Genomic DNA, 20,866 nt, shown 5'->3' on the forward strand with positions numbered 1-20,866 from the left:
GAGTCTCTGAAGAGCCCCTGAAAGTACCCAACCAGAAAAAAAGTCAGATTGAAATATCTGCCAGGTGCAGACAGTGGTGCCGTCCCTCACCTCTACCCTCACCACGCTGCGGTTCAAATCAGCAACCAGCCAGGAGTGGAGGGGGAAGCATAAGGTAGAGAAACAGAAAACTCAACCAACTTGGAGGAGGAGATATTGAACTTAAATCAAGTTCAGAATTTTGATTAATAGCTTGGAGTAGACATTGTAATTTGTGACCTGAACTATATTTGTGATGTACAGTGACTGCAGGACTGTTTATTACTTAAGAGTGAGCAGAGTATGGTAGGAGGACCTTCAAGATGGCAGAGGAGTAAGATGTGGAGATCACCTTCCCCCCCACAAATACATAAGAAATACATCTACATGTGGAACAACTCCTACAGAACACCTACTGAACGCTGGCAGAAGACCTCAGACTTCCCAAAAGGCAAGAAACTCCCCATGTACCTGGGTAGGGCAAAAGAAAAAAGGAAAAACAGAGACAAAAGAATAGGGACGGGACCTGCACCAGTGGGAGGGAGCTGGGAAGGAGGAAAGGTGTCCACACACTAGGAAGGCCCTTCGCGGGCGGAGACTGCGGGTGGCGGAGGGGGGAAGCTTTGGAGCCACGGAGGAGAGCGCAGCAACAGGGGTGCGGAGGGCAAAGCAGAGAGATTCCCGCACAGAGGAGCGGTGCCGACCAGCACTCACCAGCCCGAGAGGCCTGTCCGCTCACCTGCCGGGGTGGGCGGGGGCTGGGAGCTGAGGCTCGGGCTTCGGTCGGATCGCAGGGAGAGGACTGGGGTTGGCGGCGTGAACACAGCCTGAAGGGGGCTAGTGCGCACGGCTAGCCGGAAGGGAGTCCGGGAAAAGGTCTGGAGCTGCTGAAGAGGCAAGAGACCATTGTTTCGGGGTGCGGGAGGAGAGGGGATTCAGAGCACCGCCTAAACGAGCTCGAGATGGGCGCAAGCTGCGGCGATCAGCACGGACCCCAGAGATGGGCCTGGGACGCTAAGGCTGCTGCTGCCGCCACCAAGAAGCCTGTGTGCAAGCACAGGTCACCATCCATACCTCCCCTCCCGGGAGCCTGTGCAGCCCGCCACTGCCAGGGTCCCGTGATCCAGGGTCAACTTCCCCGGGAGAACGCACGGCGCGCCTCGGGCTGGTGCAACGTCACGCTGGCCTCTGCCGCCGCAGGCTCGCCCCGCCTCCTCTGTACCCCTCCCTCCCCCCGGCCTGAGCGAGCCAGAGCCCCCTGATCAGCTGCTCCTTTAACCCCGTCCTCTGTGAGCGAAGAACAGATGCCCTCAGGCGACCTACATGCAGAGGCGGGTCCAAATCCAAAGCTGAACCCCGGGAGCTGTGTGTACAAAGAAGAGAAAGGGAAATCTCTCCCAGCAGCCTCAGAAGCAGCAGATTAAATCTCCACAATCAACCTGATGTACCTGCATCTGTGGAATACCTGAATAGACAACGAATCATCCCAAATTCAGGAGGTGGACTTTGGGAGTAACTGTAGACTTGGGGTTTGCTTTCTGTATCAATTTGTTTCCAGTTTTATGTTTATCTTAGTTTAGTATTTAGAGTTTATTATCACTGGTATATTTGTCTATTGATTTGGTTGCTCTCTTCCTTTTTATATATAAATATATATTTTTTCCTTTTTCTCTTTTTGTGAGTGTGTATGTGTATGCTTCTTTGTGTGATTTTGTCTGTATAGGTTTGCTTTTACCATTTGTCCTAGGGTTCTGTCTGTCCATTTTTTTTTAGTATAGTTTTTAGCACTTGTTATCATTGGTGGATTTGTTTATTGGTTTGGTTGCTCTCTTCTTTTTTTTTAATTGCTTCTTTATTTTAATAATTTTTAAAAATTTTAATAACTTTATTTTATTTATTTATTTTCTTTCTTTCTTTTTTTTCTCCCTTTTCTTCTGAGCCGTGTGGCTAACAGGGTCTTGGTGCTCCTGCTGGGTGTCAGGCCTGAGCCTCTGAGGTTGGAGAGCCAAGTTCAGGACATTGGACCACCAGAGACCTCCCAGCCCCATGTAATATCAAACGGCGAGAGCTCTCCCAGAGATCTCCATCTCAACGCTAAGACCCAGCTCCACTCAATGACCAGCAAGCTCCAGTGCTGGATGCCCCATGCCAAACAACTAGCGAGACAGGAACATAACCCCACCCATTACACGACAGGCTGCCTAAAATCATAATAAGTTCACAGACACCCCAAAACACACCACTGGATGTGGTCCTGTCCACCAGAAAGACAAGATCCAGCCTCATCCACCAGAACACAGGCACCAGTCCCCTCCACCGGAAAGCCTACACAACCCACTGAACCAACCTTACCCACTGGGGGCAGACACCAAAAACAACGGGAACTATGAACCTGCAGCCTGCGAACGGAGACCCCAAACACAGTAAGTTAAGCAAAAAGAGAAGACAGAGAAATATGCAGCAGATGAAGGAGCAAAGTAAAAACCCACCAGACCAAACAAATGAAGAGGAAATAGGCAGTCTACCTGAAAAAGAATTCAGAGTAATGATCGTAAAGATGATCCAAAATCTTGGAAATAGAATAGAGAAAATACAAGAAACTTTTAACAAGGACCTAGAAGAACTAAAGAGCAAACAAACAATGATGAACAACACAATAAATGAAATTAAAAATTCTCTAGAAGGAATCAATAGCAGAATAACTGAGGCAGAAGAACGGATGAGTGACCTGGAAGATAAAATAGTGGAAAAAACTACTGCAGAGCAGAATAAAGAAAAAAGAATGAAAAGAATTGAGGACAGTCTCAGAGACCTCTGGGACAACATTAAATGCACCAACATTCAAATTATAGGGATCCCAGAAGAAGAAGAGAAAAAGAAAGGGACTGAGAAAATATTTGAAGAGATTATAGTGGAGAACTTCCCTAATATGGGAAAGGAAATAGTTAATCAAGTCCAGGAAGCGCAGAGAGTCCCATACAGGATAAATCCAAGGACAAACAAGCCAAGACACATATTAATCAAACTATCAAAAATTAAATACAAAGAAAAAATATTAAAAGCAGCAAGGGAAAAGCAACAAATAACATACAAGGGAATCCCCATAAGGTTAACAGCTGATCTTTCAGCAGAAACTCTGCAAGCCAGAAGGGTGTGGCAGGACATATTTAAAGTGATGAAAGGGAAAAACCTACAACCAAGATTACTCTACCCAGCAAGGATCTCATTCAGATTCAATGGAGAAATTAAAAACCTTTACAGACAAGCAAAAGCTAAGAGAATTCAGCACCACCAAACCAGCTTTACAACAAATGCTAAAGGAACTTCTCTAGGCAGGAAACACAAGAGAAGGAAAAGACCTACAATAACAAACCCAAGACAATTAAGAAAATGGTAATAGGAACATACATATCGATAATTACCTTAAATGTAAATGGATTAAATGCTCCAACCAAAAGACACAGACTGGCTGAATTGATACAGAAACAAGACCTGTATATATGCTGTCTACAAGAGACCCACTTCAGACCTAGGGACACATACAGACTGAAAGTGAGGGGATGGAAAAAGATATTCCATGCAAATAGAAATCAAAAGAAAGCTGGAGTAGCAATTCTCATATCAGACAAAATACACTTTAAAATAAAGACTATTACAAGAGACAAAGAAGGACACTACATAATGATCAAGGGATCAATCCAAGAAGAATATATAACAATTATAAATATTTATGCACTCAACATAGGAGCACCTCAATACATACGCAAATGCTAACAGCCATGAAAGGGGAAATCAACAGTAACACAATCATAGTAGGGGACTTTAACACCCCACTTTCACCAATGGACAGATATCCAAAATGAAAATAAATAAGGAAACACAAGCTTTAAATAACACATTAAATAAGATGGACTTGATATTTATAGGACATTCCATCCAAAAACAACAGAATACACTTTCTTCTCAAGTGCTCATGGAACATTCTCCAGGATAGATCATATCTTGGGTCACAAATCAAGCCTTGGTAAATTTAAGAAAACTGAAATCGTATCAAGTATCTTTTCCGACCACAACACTATGAGACTAGATATCAATTACAGGAAAAAAAACTGTAAAAAATACAAACACATGGAGGCTAAACAATACACTACTTAATAACCAAGAGATCACTGGAGAAATTAAAGAGGAAATAAAAAAATACCTAGAAACAAATGACAATGAAAACACGACGACCCAAAACCTATGGGATGCAGCAAAAGCAGTTCTAAGAGGGAAGTTTATAGCAATACAATCCTATCTCAAGAAACAAGAAACATTTCAAATAAACAACCTAACCTTATACCCAAAGCAATTAGAGAAAGAAGAACAAAAAAACCCCAAAGTTAGCAGAAGGAAAGAAATCATAAAGATCAGATCAGAAATGAATGAAAAAGAAATGAAGGAAACAATAGCAAAGATCAATAAAACGAAAAGCTGTTTTTTTGAGTAGATAAACAAAATTGATAAACCACTAGCCAGACTCATCAAGAAAAAAAGGAGGAAGACTCAAATCAATAGAATTAGAAATGAAAAAGGAGAAGTAACAACTGACACTGCAGAAATACAAAGGATCATGAGAGATTACTATAAGCAACTATATGCCAATAAAATGGACAACCTGGAAGAAATGGACAAATTCTTAGAAAAGCACAACCTTCCGAGACTGAACCAGGAAGAAATAGAAAATATAAACAGACCAATCACAAGCACTGAAATTGAAACTGTGATTAAAAATCTTCCAACAAACAAAAGCCCAGGACCAGATGGCTTCCCAGGCGAATTCTATCAAACATTTAGAGAAGAGCTAACACCTATCCTTCTCAAACTCTTCCAAAATATAGCAGAGGGAGGAACACTCCCAAACTCATTCTACGAGGCCACCATCACTCTGATACCAAAACCAGACAAAGATGCCACACACACACAAGAAGACTACAAGCCAATATCACTGATGAACATAAATGCAAAAATCCTCAACAAAGTACTAGCAAACAGAATCCAACAGCACATTAAAAGGATCATACACCATGATCAAGTGGGGTTTATCCCAGGAATGCAAGGATTCTTCAATATATGCAAATCAATCAATGTGATAATCCATATTGACAAATTGAAGGATAAAAACCATATGATCATCTCAATAGATGCAGAAAAAGCTTTTGACAAAATTCAACACCCATTTATGATAAAGACGCTCCAGAAAGTAGGCATAGAGGGAACTTATCTCAACCATATATGGGCCATATATGGCCATATATGACAAACCCACAGCCAACATCGTTTTTAATGGTGAAAAACTGAAACCATTTCCACTAAGATCAGGAACAAGACAAGGTTGCCCACTCTCACCACTATTATTCAACATAGTTTTGGAAGTTTTAGCCACGGCAATCAGAGAAGAAAAAGAAATAAAAGGAATCCAAATTGAAAAGAAGTAAAACTGTCTCTGTTTGCAGATGACATGATACTATACATACAGAATCCTAAAGATGCTACCAGAAAACTACTAGAGCTAATCAATGAATCTGGTAAAGTAGCAGGATACAAAATTAATACACAGAAATGTCTTGCATTCCTATACACTAATGACAAAAAAATCTGAAGAGAAATTAAGGAAACACTCCCATTTACCATTGCAACAAAAAGAATAAAATACCTAGGAATAAACCTACTTAAGGAGACAAAAGACCTGTATGCAGAAAACTATAAGACACTGATGAAAGAAATTAAAGATGATACAAACAGATGGAGAGATATACCATGTTCTTGGATTGGAAGAATCAACATTGTGAAAATGACTATACTACCCAAAGCAATCTACAGATTCAATGCAATCCCTATCAAACTACCAATGGCATTTTTCACAGAACTAGAACAAAAAATCTTAAAATTTGTATGGAGACACAAAAGACCCCGAATAGCCAAAGCAATCTTGAGAAAGAAAAACGGAGGTGGAGGAATCAGGCTCCCTGACTTCAGACTATACTACAAAGCTACAGTCATGAAGACAGTATGGTACTGGCACAAAAATAGAAATATAGATCAATGGAACAGGACAGAAAGTCCAGAGATAAACCCACACACATATGGTCACCTTATCTTTGATAAAGGAGGCAAGAATAGACAATGGAGAAAAGAGAGCCTCTTCAATAAGTTGTGCTGGGAAAACTGGAAAGCTACATGTAAAAGAATGAAATTAAAACACTTCCTAACACCATACACAAAAATAAATTCAAAATGGATTAAAGACCTAAATGTAAGGCCAGACACTATAAAACTTAGAGGAAAACATAGGCAGAACACCTTATGACATAAATCACAGCAAGATCCTTTTAGACCCACCTCCTAGAGAAATGGAAATAAAAACAAAAATAAACAAATTGGACCTAATGAAACTTAAAAGCTTTTGCACAGCAAAGGCAACCATAAACAAGACGAGAAGACAACCCTCAGAATGGGAGAAAATATTTGCAAATGAAGCAACTGACAAAGGATTAATCTCCCAAATATACAAGCAGCTCATGCAGCTCACTATCAAAAATAAACCAAGTCAATCCAAAAATGGGCAGAAGACCTAAATAGACATTTCTCCAAAGAAGATATACAGATTGCCAACAAACACATGAAAGGATGTTCAACATCACTAATCATTAGAGAAATGCATATCAAAACTACAATGTGGTATCACCTCACACTAGTCAGAATGGCCATCATCAAAAAGTCTAGAAACAATAAATGCTGGAGAGGGTGTGGATAAAAGGAACCCTCTTGCACTGTTGGTGGGAATGTAAATTGATACAGCCACTATGGAGAACAGTATGGAGGTTCCTTAAAAAACTAAAAATAGAACTACCATACGACTCAGCCATCCCACTACTGGGCATATACCCTGAGAAAACCATAATTCAAAAAGAGTCATGTACCACAATGTTCACTGCAGCACTATTTACAATAGCCAGGACATGGAAGCAACCTAAGTGTCCATCGACAGAGGAATGGATAAAGAAGATGTGGCACATATATACAATGGAATATTAGTCAGACATAAAAAGAAACGAAATTGAGTTATTTGTAGTGAGGTGGATGGACCCAGAGTCAGTCGTACAGAGTGAAGTAAGTCAGAAGGAGAAAAACAAATACCGTATGCTAACACATATATATATAGAATTAAAAAAAAAAGGTTCTGAAGAACCTAGGGGCAGGAAAGGAATAAAGAAGCGACATAGAGAATGGACTTGAGGACACGGGGAGGGGGAAGGGTAAGCTGGGACGAAGTGAGAGAGTGGCATGGACTTATATATACTACCAAATGTAAAATAGATAGCTAGTGGGAAGCAGCTGCATAGCACAGGGAGATTAGCTCGGTGCTTTGTGACCACCTAGAGGGGTGGGATAGGGAGGGTGGGAGGGAGACGCAAGAGGGAGGGGACATGGGGATATAAGTATACGTATAGCCGATTCACTTTGTTATACAGCAGCAACTAACACGCCACTGTAAAGGAACTATACTCCAATAAAGATGTTAAAAAAAAAAAGAGTGAGCAGAAAAGTCACTGGGCTTATCAGAATTTTTACACAGAAACAGGGGAAGTTTACTTCCACTATTAAACCTGTTTTAAAGGGACACTGCAGAACTAAAATGAAATTATGTTTTGATCAACATTGTGAGGAGTGCTTAACCAATATATTGCTTTCATACATAAACAAATTTGTCTTTGGGAAACTACTGGTGCAATGTGGGATTTGAGGTGGTAGAAAAATCCCTTTTTCCTAGGAAAGTGCTGTGACATCAATTATCCATTTATTCTGTTCTATTTCCTTTATAGCCCATTATCTGTATCTGAAATTATCATGTTCACTTGCTAATTTATTTATTCTCTCTCTGTAGGGTAAAGTTACTTGAAAAAGTAAGCTACCCGAGAGCAGGGAGTTGGTCTGCTTTGTTCACTGGACATATCCCCAGGGCATAGACCTTTAAAGTAGGTTTTCAGCAAGCACAGTAAGTTGAAGAAAGAACACAAAGTGGCTCGTACCCGGGTAGAGATTGTAGACTGCCATTTTATACTCCTCCTTTTTCCGTACAGTGAACACATGTCCACTGAAATGAATAGAATGGATATTTTCATTGCTGCCCATGCTGAGCAGATACCATCGGATCTTTTGATCCTGAGCCATTGCTAAACCAGGTAGTGTATCCATCACATAGCCATTGATTGCTGGAGAAAGAACACAGAGAAAGCTGTTAAAATCTATTGTTTAAGTGTCTTTCCCTCCACTCCAGTCAAAAATATTGATTCCTATGAGGATTCCACTCCCATACATATAGTCTCAAATCATACAATGTCCAAACCTCAGGCTCAAGGTTCATTTCACAGCGAATAATATTTGGGTGTGGAACATATTACCATGGAAGCGATACTTTTCTCTAAAAGTGGGGTCCTCCATCTGGATGTTGCAGGGAGCCCTGCAGTTCCTTTCCATGTTTTCAGTGAAGTACCAGCTCTTGGTCTCATCAAAAATAGTGAAAACCAGAGCAAATTCCTGCACTGTCACTTGTCTCCCATAAGCAGCGCTCAGAGTGTTTGTGCGGCAGATCAGAAGGGGTCCAATCAAGCCTGAGTGCACATCTTTTTCCTGAGAGGAAAGACACCAGTTCTATGAGCAAAAGTTCTCTCACCCATGAACCAGAGTGCATTTCTCATCAACTTTTATGACACTCCAACCCACTCCCCATCTTCCCACAGTACAATTTCTTCCTCTTTAGTAGATTCCAGAGCGATATGTCTAAGTCATAAATATGATGACACCTCCCCTATTTAAAGCTTCCCATTATGCTTAGGATAAATACCAAACTTCAAACATAACACAAAGACCCTTTCTTTTAAACCAGAAAGGGGCCAGCACAACATAGACCTGCTTACCAGATCAACATCAGAAAAATAAGCCCAGGCTTTGCAGTCAAACTCATCTTTAGTTGGTGCCATATGGTGCTGCACTTTCCAAAAGTAAGTTTTGGTTTCATTAGGCTCAACAAACTTTTTTCTAGGTTCTGCTCCTTGCCTCTGATCTTCCTCGTAAGAAATAAGGCTAGAATAGAAGGAGTAGGGACGAGATGCCTGGTTTTTAAATGTTACCTGCAGAGCAAGAAAAAAAAAAAAAGAAAAGAAAAGAAATTAAAAAAGCAAGTGTTATGTTTTAAGATCTTGTAAAGTTCTTAGGTTAGGGTTTATATCCCTAATAGCAATGCCGATTTGGGGGGTCTTTATCCAGGTTTTTAATAGCTGGAGGAAATGGTACAGAGTATGGATGTCGTTAGAACCCAAACCTAAAGATCTACAGAAGAAACTGAGACATTTTTGAATTCCAAAATCTTTAAGGCATGAACTCAAAGTTGCAAAGGAGAAAATTTCTAAATACTTAAAAGCAATTCCAAAGTAAAAGGGAAAATATCACCACAGTGGTTTTAAGAGACCATAACCCCAGGAACTGATACTCTTAAATTAAGGTTCTTCATGACAAATACCAGGATGAATACCTATGATCTTTAAAGAAGACTTGTTTTCCAAATTAAAAAAAATTATACATTTTCATGCGACATATGGAAAGTAAAATAAAATTGAAGTCAGAAAAAAATTCACTCACAATCCCATAATTTTAGATCCTCCTATATCCTTCGTGTAAACAATCAATTGGGACAATGGATGACTGTTTCTGGAAAAAATAAAACTACCTTGATCTTTGGCTCACACACACCAAAAACAAATTCTAGTCTATAGGAATTATTGATGGATTAAAAAGTTAAATGTTAAGAAATTAAACTGTAAAAGAAAGTTGAAAAAAGTGTAGGTGATTTTAAGAAAAAAAAACCTCTGTATAGGGAAGGATTTTTATAAACAAAAAAACTATGAAAGTGTCATAAAGGAAAGATTTATGGGTTACTACCTAAAATTTCAAACCTGTTTTATTTTAAAAACCATTATATACAAAATTAAGAGAAAACAAACTTGGAAAAGTATTATTCACTAAAATGATCAATGATCATTAATATATCAATGATCTATAATATACAAGGTAATATAAATGAACAAGAAAAGCACTCCCTCCAAAAATTTCAACTATGCAAAGAACATTAATAGATAATTCATTAGAGAAAGTCTTAAAATGTTCATGTACATTGCACTCCTGGAATTTTATCCTAGGAAAAGGGTTGTGGCTGCAGCATTACTTAAATAGTAAAAAAAAAAAAAAAGAAACTATCTAAAAGGTTGTTCAAAGTAAACGGTTAAGTAAACCATAAAATCATATAATGGACTAATATTCCGTCATTTAAAAATATATGTAGGAAGTGTTTTTAATGACATAAGAAATGTTTATGACATATTTATTTAGAAAAGAAGTAGGGTGATGCATTGTATAATTTTGAATACATAAAGAGAATACATAGGAAAAACATAAGAACATACAGCAAAATGATAATTATGGTATTATTTTTCAACTTCCTTATTTTCTATACTTTAAACTTTTTCAAAAGTGAGAATACATTATTTTTATTTAAAAAAATTTAAATTTATCCCTCCCACCCCCCTTCCCCCCTGGTAACCATAAGTTTTGTTTTCTAGATCTGTGACTCTATTTGTTTTGTAAATAAATTCATTTGTACCCTTTTTAAAGATTCCATAAATAAGCGATAACATATGATATTTCTCTTTCTCTGTCTGACTTACTTCACTCAGTTTGACAATCTCTAGGTCCATCCATGTTGCTACAAATGACATTATTTCATTCTTTTTTATGGCCATTATTTTTAGAGTCAGAAATCTAAAAAACATATACGGGATTAATTTTCTTGTAATTTCATTATCCTCAACTTACCATGATATTGTCTTCGACTTCTGCTCTTATATATGGTCCCAAGAGTCCCAAATGTTCATTTAGTTCTCCACGGTATAAGGGCTGAGTAAAGGAGCCATCAGCAAATTCCTCAAATACCACCTTTTTGAACTGAGGGACACCTCCATTCTCAGCTCTGGAGAAAAAAGCAGAGGAAAAGTAATATCCTCATGGACCAGGTGGGTAGAAATGCCTCACATTGTTGTCTTCCCTGTATTTGAGATACATTTGGTAGAAGTGATGATGAATTGGAAATGTAATGGAGAAGGGAGGGAGAAAGAGGGATTAAAGATAACTTCCCGGTTTCTGATTTGGGCAAATGGATGGATGGTGATGCAGTTCACTGAGATGGAGAACCCTAGAAGGGTAGGTTGGTGTATACAGTTTTGGACACATGGGGTATCTGTGGGAATTATATTGGGAAATACACGGAGACTGGGAGTTCACAAAAGAGGTCTAGATGAAGATCATCTATATTTAGGTGGTAACAAAATCATGCAAGTGGCTTATCAAAGCCAATAGTCAATTTTATGTCCTCATCTTACTCAATATCTAAGCAACATTTTGCATAGTTAACCACTCCATCCTCCTGGACATACTCTCTCCAGGCTTCTCTAGTATATAAGATCCATGAAAGCAGGGGGATTTGTCTGTTTTGTCCACTGTTGTACTCCCAGCAGCTGGAACAAGTGCCTGGCACATAGTAGGTGCTCAAAAAAAATTTGTTGAACGTTGAATGGATGTAGGGTTTATAAACATACTCTAAATATGAGAGCCTCAGTGTTCAGTCCTTGGACCACTTTTCTTTGCTTTTTAAAAATTCTGTAAAAACTGCGAACTAAAACTATACAATAAAGTGCATAAAACATAAATGCTTTTGATACAAAAAATGCAACCACCACTAAGATCAAGAACTTTGCCAGCAGCCCAGAAGACTCACTGTTATCTACCTTTTCAATCACATCCTCTCCCTTCCCACGAAATGTAACCCCCATTCTGATGTTTATAATTATTTATTTGATTTTGTTCATAACTGTACCACTTATGTATACATACCTAAAGAATATAGCTTAGTTTTGCCTATTTTTGAAGTATGCAAATGGAACCATATTGCATACATTCGTTTGTGATATTTTTTACTCAGCATTATGGTTGTGATTCATCTACGTTGTGTGTGTAGCTATAGTTTGTTCATTCCTATTGCTGTACAGTATTCCATTGTGTGAATATAACGCAATCATGTGCATTCGAGTAATTTTTGGTGCTTATACATAGTCCTGCTATGAACCTTTGTATGCATTTCTGCTGGGCACATATCTAGGAGTGGAACTGCACCATTTTCCATTTTCATCAGCAATGTATGAGAGTTCCATTTGCTCCAAATCTTCACAAACACTTGATATTGACTGTGTTTTTACATTTTTGGCCATTCTAGTGGTTGCATAGCAGTGTCTCTGTGGTTTTATTTTGCATTTCCCTGATTAATAATGAGGTTAATTTCTTATGGGTAGTAGCCATTTGGATTTCCTCTTGTGGAATGCCTATCCAAGTTTGTTTTCTTCTTTTTTGTGCCAATTTTTCTATTGGATAATCAGCTTTTTTTCTTATTGATTCAAAGGAGTACTCTATATATTCTTGATATAAGTCTTCATTGGCCTTTTATGCTGCAAACATCTTCCCTTCTGTGGCTATTTTTTCATTCTCTTTTTGTTATCTTTTGATGAGCATAAATTCATAATTTTAATGTAGTGAAATTTATTTAAAAATTCTTCATGGTTAGTGCTTTTTGTATCTTGATATAAATTCTCTTTCTTTTCCTACCCTGAAGTTATTGAGATATTCTCTTACTTTTTTCTTTCTAAGAGATTTAAGGTTTTATGTTTATGTTTAGACTTGTAACCCACTGTTAGTGGATTTTTGTGTATGGTGTGAGTTAGGGATCCAGTTTAATGTCTTTCCATACGGATATCAAAAAATTTCAGCACATTTATTGAAAACTGCTCTTCTGTGACACCTTTTCCATAAATCAAATGCCTATAAATGTGTGAGTCTAGTTTTGGATTTTCTGTTCTCTTTCACTGACCTATTTGTTTACTCCTAAGCCAATTATCACATTACTATAGCTTTAAAATAAGTCTCAATATGTTATACAGCAATTCCTCCCATCTTGTTCCTTTTCCTCAAGAGGGTCTTGGCTATTCTTGGCGCTTTGCATTTTCTTAGTAACTTTAAAATCAGGCTTGTTGAGTTCTGCAAGAGAAAATACTTGTTGAGATTTTCACATAGGTTGTGCCAAATCTATAGATCGGTTTGGGGATAGTTTACATTTTCATAATATCGCATTTTCTAGTACATGTACATGGTATATCTTGGCATCTACTTAGGTCTTCTTTAAAGTTTCCCAATAAATTTCCATAGGTTTTTCCATAGAGGTCTTGAAAAATTTTTGTCATACTTATTTCTAGGTACTTGTTACTATTTCATTCCATTGTAAATGACACATTCTTTTAATTTCATTTTCTACCTGTCTGCTGCTACTATATCAATATATAATAGATTTTGTATATTGATTTTCAATTCTACAAACCTGCTAACCTTCCTAGTTAATTCTAATCACTTATTTGTAAACATTTTTTATATGTATAAAATCATATCATCTGTACTTAAGGACAGTTTTATTTCTTTCTTTTCAACCTTTATACCTTTTACATGTGTTTACTGCTTGAGTGTTCAGTACAGTATTGAATAGAAGTGATGATAATGATTGAGAATTTATCTATTTCTCTATTTAAGTCTGTCAAGTTTTGCTTTATGTATTTTAAAACTATATTATTAGGTTCATAGTAATTTAGGAATGTATGGCTGCCTATTGAATTGACTGTTTTATTATTATAACATTTCCTCCATATCTCTACAAACCTCTTGCTTTAAAGTTTCCTTTCTACTTAACTGAGTACTTAGATTTTTAAAAAATATTTATTTATTTATTTATTTATTTGGTTGCACTGGGTCTTAGTTGCAGTTTTCCGGCTCCTTAGTTGCGGCATGTGGACTCCTTAGTTGTGGTTTCTTGCTTATTTTTCTTGTTTTATTTCATACCCAGTATCTTTGTGTGCTAGAAGTTGTATCTGGAATATTTGTGAAAATAACTTGAGGCCTAGAATGTTGGTTTCTTACACTAGAGAGGTTTTATGTATTCTTCAGCCAGATGTCTGCAGGCACTGCCAATCCAAGACATGCTTAAATTTTGATCAAGAATAGAGATTTCATGGACAACACAGATGACAGAAAACTGGGCTGTAAGTCAATGAAGTGCAAGTTAACTGGTTTACCATTACTTTGAGCATGTAGCCCTTTGGGGACCTAGCGTAAAGTGGGCACGGTTTACATCTACTTTTACTCCCTTATCATCCCATCAAGTCTTATTTGAATGCTATTAATAAGCTCATAACTCTTAAATTTGTATCTTTAGCACAGACCTCTTCCTTGGATTCCAGACTCATATATCTAACTGCCTACTCAACATCTCAATTTGGGGACTTCCCTCGTGGTCCAGTGGTAAAGAATCCACCTTTCAATGCAGGGGACGTGGGTTTGATCCCTGGTCGGGGAACTAAGATCCCACATGCCACGGGGCAACTAAGCCTGTGTGCCACAACTACTGAGCTCGTGAGCCTCAACTAGATACCCCATGTGCCACAAACTACAGAGCCCACGTGCCCTGGAGCCAGCATGCCACAACTAGAGAGAAGCCCGCACGCCACAACGAAGAGCCCGTGCGCTGCAATGAAAAGATCCTGCATGCCTCAATGAAGATCCCGCGTGCCGCAACTAAGACCCAATGTAGCCAAAAAAAATTAAAAGAAAATAAATTTTTAAAAAACTCAACTTGGATCTCTAATAGGCATCTCAAATTAAATATGTACAAAACAGACCCTTGAGTGTTTCCTCAAATAAATCTGTTCTGCTTCAAGCCTTCCACATCTCATTAAATGTCACTATCATCCACCTAGTTGCTCAGGACAAAACCCGAAAATCTTCTTTGAGTCTTCTCTCACCATTCCTCCCCATACTCAATCTAACACCAAGCCCTCTCTGCTTATCTTTAAATCATAATCAACATCCTTACATTTCTTTTGATTTTCACCACCACTACCCTGTTCTAATCAATAGCTTGATTGACGCTGGTGAGACTAATCCGGTGGAGAGTGAGAAACTGATGACGTAAGAGAGAACAAGGGACTTGCTAAAGCAACGTTTTTTATGAAAGGAGAAAGGATGGGATCGAGTGCAAAACTGGACAGTATATTGGTACAGATGTCAGTAAATGTGGTGTTGGAAGTCTGTGGAGTTCAGTGCAAAGCATCAGCTAGGAGTGAGAAGGGGTGTTGGAGAATGGGCAAAACGTGTTGGAGATTTAGGGAAAAAGCAGAAAATGTAAGATAGAGGTCCAGGAGAGCAGGAAATATTCTACGGTTGCTGTGCAGCAATAAGGGCTCATTTGAGGTAGAAAGCAAGGCTGGGAAGTGACAATGACTAATGAATAGGGAGAGCATCTACCCTTCCTCTAGGACCTATATTATCTGACCACTGCTCATCTCTGCCACCTCATCTCCCTAACCCTGCACACACTTCCTTACTGTACTACAGTCATGTTGGTCCTTTTTTGTTCCTCAAACATGCTAAACTTGTTTCATTCTCAGGGCCTTTGCATTTCCTGTTCCCTCTGCTGGAAATGTCTTCTCTCAGACCTCTGTTAGCTGACCTCTTATCATCATTTAGGTCTCAACTCCACAAAGAGAATTTCTCTGACCATCACAGCTAAAGTAACACCCCCATCACTCTACCATATTATTCAAGTCTACCTTTTGAACGGCACCAAGATTCCCCTATTTAGTTTTCTACTAATTTATTGTCCCTTGCTCTCCCCAGTAGAATGTAAGCTCCTACTTTGCTGCACTCCAGTGTCTATGCAAGTGTCTGGCATATAATAGGTGCTCAATAAATATTGGTTGACTGATTGACTCTCCTTATGTTTATCTTCCAAATGTCTCTGTGCTTTCTCTCCCCTGCCCAACCTCCCTCTGCTCCCCTAACAATCAAATCCTCCCACTTTGCCCTCTGGATCCCCAGTACTATGGAAAACAGCTTTCCCTGCATCCTCAATCTCTTTACCACACACTTCACTGCTTCCTCCTGCCTCTATCAGGGCTCTCTCAGGAGACTAAACCTTACCCTGCAGCTCATAGGGCTGATAGGTGAGGCTGACTTTCTTCCTGCTCCCCATGGCTGCTTCTTGACTCTGACCCCCCTACCCTTTTGCAGACCCCTCTTCTTCACCATTCCACCAGAGTGAGTTTCATGCCATCTGGGTTTACCATCCCGTAACTCCCATTGTCAGTGTCATCATCTAACCTCCCATTTGCTCCTTAGCTTCATCTAGACTTTGCCATCTGGTTCTCAGTTTCCTCAATCTTTGGAGTCTCACTGCTGGTTGTGCCTTTCCTATTGTTTCAGCACCTGGTAAAAATCAAAGGTCACAACAGTAGGACAAAGGAATAATCAATGTACCCATACCTGTTTCTTAGTGCATGGGGGGATCTATTCATCCCATAATCCCAGAGCCGCTCCACTGCAGCAATAAAATAGTGTCGCGTTCTCTTTTGAAAGCTGCGGGGGTCCTGATTTTCCTCCTCCTCATAAATGTCAAAATCTTCTCTCTTCGTATCAATTGAGAAAGTATCATCATAGTCAATTTTGTCTTCCTCTGGCTGGAAAGTAGTAAGGGTTATTTCCCTTTGATGGCGTTTCAAGACTGGTGGATTCTGAGACCACAACCTTCCAGTCCCTCCTTGCTTTACCCAGGTGGCTTCTCTTTGGGTCTTATCTTGTACTTCATTTATTGCTGCTATTGAATGATTGTTTTCACAAGGGTCCAGGGGCAAAATGATGTCTTTTGTCTTAAAAGCTGTGTGTTTTTGTGACTTCTCTAGGGATTTCTCTTCTCTTGGTATCAGGGTAGCATATTGGTTATCCCTAGCAAGGGGACCCAGCAGCTTGGGGGCAGTATTTTCAGAGCTTTCTGTTGCCCATTTCAGAAAGGGCACTTTTCCAGGTCTATTTACTTTATTCAATTTAACAAGTCCCTGTGTTTTCTGAAGGAGTATCTCTTCCCTGAGATCCAGGTGGGCAGGAGAATCATTGCTAGTTTTTGTATGGAAAAAGTCTTCCTGATGAACAACTTTGCCAGATGCTTCAGGCAATCCTGGTTTCAAGACAACAGTGTTCTCAAGTTTCTTGTACATGAGTAAGTTTGTGGCCCGTTTCCCTAGGGAGCTGATCTTTCTTTGACCTTCAATCACTTCCAAGGTTAGGAAGGCTAAAGAAAGGTTATTTCTCTTGGCTCCTTGTAAGAAATGACTGCTTTCTTGGACCCCAGAACTCCTTTCCACAAAGCTATAACTACAGGCGGATGCTGGAGGATGAGAAGAGTTGTCTTGGGATGGAATCTTGGTCAGATCTGTAGGTCTAATTGATGGGAATACTGATACCTGTGCAATGGGTAATGCAGAGCCATTTGTTCGAATGATGTCATGACCCCTCATAGAACAATCTGATAAGAATGACTGAGTAATGGCCCTTTTCTCTCTCCTGTTGTACTCTATCTGTGTGAAGGTGCCCTGGGTCAAATATTTCATGTTTTTGGACCACTGAGTTGAGGTGTCATTCAGAATTACCTCCCTTTCAAGCTTTATTTCTTCTAGTGGGAGTCTGAATTGTTTCAAATCCCGCTTATCACGCTGAGGTATAGCCTTCTGCTGACTTGGAATAGGAGACATCTTTGTGGTGCTTGGATATTTATCTAGCATTTGCTTTGTTTGATTTCCCAAGTCTTCCAAGTTTGCTTCCTCCCTTATTTTTGAGAAATGGGCCATGTGAATCCCTGCTCTTTTTGCTGAGCCATTTAATGACCTGGTGTCTTGAAGTACTGGAGTATATGTCTCCTCATCTAAACCTTCTACATTTTGCTTAGTGCTTAGTGAAAAAAGGTTCTTCAGAAAATTCTTAGTTCCAGTCACTGTATACACCTGAGGCAAAACTACATTCTCTTGGATTAATTTTTCTTTCCTTTCTATCTCTTCCTGAGACTTTTTTCCTTGATTGTGTGTATCATTTTCTTGGACATTAGCCAAATTAGTAAGAAATACGTTCTTGCTATTTGGAAAAATCATCTCTTTAAGACCTGTGCCCTTGCTAAATTCATCCTCTCCTACTACCACCTTATTCTTCTCTGACAAGAAATTCTGATCTTTCACAGATTTTTCTGATCCCGAAGATGTTAATTGCTTTGGATTGGGCCTTTGCCCAGAGCTTAGGGAGTTCTTGCCATGGGTCCTTTTTATCCAATTTGTTGAATCTGGCAAGAACAGAGTCTTGAAGAATGATGTATCTGGATATTCTGCATCTAGTGGCACAGAGCCTTCTTTGTTTTGGTGGATCATTTCCATATTTTTTGATGAAGTAGTTTTATTTGACACATGATTTAGTCCCAAAGCTGTAGCATTTTTGTCCATAAACATTTCATCATGAATCAAGGAAGTTACTTCTTGAAACTCAGTATTACTTTCTAACATAATATCTTGCAAGACTGATGTACTATTCTCAATTAATAATGCTGGGTCATCAATGTGAGTCTTTGTATTAGTTGTTGAGTTAACTAGTGCCTTGTTTGTCTTTACCAAAGAGATATTAACTTGAAATAAAGCATCATCTTTGGTCAATGAAGCAGGTCCACGAACTCCTTCCTCTTTAAATAACCTATCACTCTCCACTGATAATACATTTTCTCCCAGTGAACTTTCTTGACTATTTGTTAAAACTGCTTCTAACGACTTGGAATCATTATCTTCTTTACTCAAGCCCAAAGGTACACCAGACCCAATAAAGTGAGATGAATTTTTGCCAAATACAATGGCACCTAACTGACTACTAAAATTAACTGGCATATTTGGGGGTCCTAAGGAACCTGTCTTTTCAGTACCTGCTGCCAACTTGTCTGATGGAATTGTTGGTGGAATCATTAGATTGTTCGATGAACTAGAAATTTTAAAATCAAGTTTCTTCAACTCTACTGTTATAGTTGTCCCCAAATTCTCATTCAATCTTAATGGCAGCTCTGGCTCAGGAGTAGATACTCCTTCCCCACTGTGATGGAGCTCTGGTGTGAGATGTGCCGCTTCAGACGGGCCCTTGTTTCTTTCTATTGCTCTAGGTAAATGATCATTAGCCTTATTTCTGGCTTCTTGGAGATCAGATAAGGATAATCCATGTGGAGTAGGATTCTGTCCCAAGAGCATCAACAAATCACTAGAGGAGACACTTTGTTCTTTAAGCAGCTGCATTCTCTCTCCAGACTGAGGGTCAGTCTTCTCTATATCATTTTCTGGAGTTGTGGTGGCTTTGAATTGCATTTGCCTAGTGCTAGGGTGCCTTGAATTCTGGGAGAAGCTTCTGGGTTCAATGACATTGTTTTCATTCAGCAAGAGGGTTGGAATATCTTCATATGTGTCCTCATAATAATCACCAGTGTTCCTGTCACAACTATAAACCTTCAGTAAGGCTGTCATGCCTCTGTTCCGAAAGTCTGAGTTGTGGCACCCCAGAACCCACAGACCTGGAGATGAGGAAGAATAAGATTCTGGTTACTCATAACCCAGGTCCCAAGCAAGATCTCTGTTAGAGGTTCTCTTCTATTCCCAGATAAATGAAAAAATACTACTCAGTACCATTATATTGCAGGTCATTAGGTTAAATCCCTGACACATGGAACAGTAGTCCAACAATGGTAGTAAAAGTGGTTTTGCATTGCTGCTGTTGTGGTGTATCTGTTTGTGACCACAAGAAAGGGCTGTGATTTAAAATGAATATACAAATATATATATGGAGAAAAATGGAGAAATGTAATTATACACAATAGTGGAGAGTCTTACTAGTCACACAGAACTCTTTGGTGACCAATTTGTAGGATAAGTAAGCATAAGGGAGCAGGACTTAGGTTTAGGATACAAATAACATAAAATCCCACCACGGTTCTAGCAATATTAATTTCTACTATGAACAGGATTATCTGAGTAAAAAAATTTCATGGTGGTAAAGTATATGCATAAACATAAATGAAAACAAATACAGCTTTACTAAGCTACCGATCAGGTACCTGAACAGTCTCATCAAGTCACAATATTTGCAAGCAAAATCTTCACTGAATACAGCTCTTCCTCAAAGAGAAAACTTTCCTCAAAGTATATTTCCACAGAGCCCTATGAGACAATGGGATGCCCATGGAAAAGGTTCCTGTGGTCAAACATTTTGGAATTAATGCACACTGCAATCTATGTGCAGCCAGATAATCACTCAAATGGGAAATGAGAATAAAGACATTTTCTAATATACAAGGATTCAGAACATCTACCTCTAATTCAGCCATTCTCAGGAAGTGATTAGAGAATGTCTTCTACCAAAATAAAGGAGTATATTAAAAAATACGAAGACATGGGATACAAGAACTCAATTTCATGATATTTAAAGCATATTTTTGATGGTATAAAACCATGTTGGGTCAGAGTAGACCAGGACTGGAGCCGAAATGAGTAATTTAAATAAGGTTTTTCACTCTAAAAATTCCACTGTTATAACTTAGATAAATCTAATACTTCCTTTTCCTGAGGGAGACAGTAATTGGGTGAGAAAAGGGGAAATGAAACTCCATAAACAGGTCTAGAATGACATCCGTCACACTCTGAGAAGGGCCTGGGAACAGTGATCAAGAGGAGCTTTAGTTATATCTGTACTGGTTGAATTTTTGTAATGAGAACATCTTTTTCTATTACATGTGTGAATAAAAATAAATTAAAACATTATA

At 38.8% G+C, this 20,866-nt stretch overlaps 1 protein-coding gene across 4 annotated transcripts in view; it reads right to left on the minus strand.

Moving 5' to 3' along the window:
• The window catches only part of F8 (coagulation factor VIII), a 125,099-nt gene that overhangs the window by 33,178 nt on the left and 71,055 nt on the right, over window positions 1–20,866 (minus strand). For 3 of the 4 annotated variants that reach the window (XR_009698946.1, XM_061178997.1, XM_061178998.1), the window contains exons 14-18: window positions 16,525–19,621; window positions 10,930–11,083; window positions 8,979–9,191; window positions 8,463–8,691; window positions 8,091–8,273 (exon numbers count right to left, since the gene is read on the minus strand). Coding sequence is in view for 3 of the 4 variants with exons in the window: in XM_061178997.1 (XP_061034980.1) it covers window positions 8,091–8,273; window positions 8,463–8,691; window positions 8,979–9,191; window positions 10,930–11,083; window positions 16,525–19,621 (3,876 nt within the window). In the remaining variant the exon portion in view is untranslated. Of the gene's footprint in view, window positions 1–771; window positions 906–8,090; window positions 8,274–8,462; window positions 8,692–8,978; window positions 9,192–10,929; window positions 11,084–16,524; window positions 19,622–20,866 lie in introns of those variants that run through there. The other variant, XM_061179000.1, reaches the window with a different exon arrangement.

The sequence above is a fragment of the Eubalaena glacialis genome, chromosome X, assembly GCF_028564815.1.
Source record: "Eubalaena glacialis isolate mEubGla1 chromosome X, mEubGla1.1.hap2.+ XY, whole genome shotgun sequence".
Taxonomy (NCBI): Eukaryota; Metazoa; Chordata; class Mammalia; order Artiodactyla; family Balaenidae; genus Eubalaena; species Eubalaena glacialis.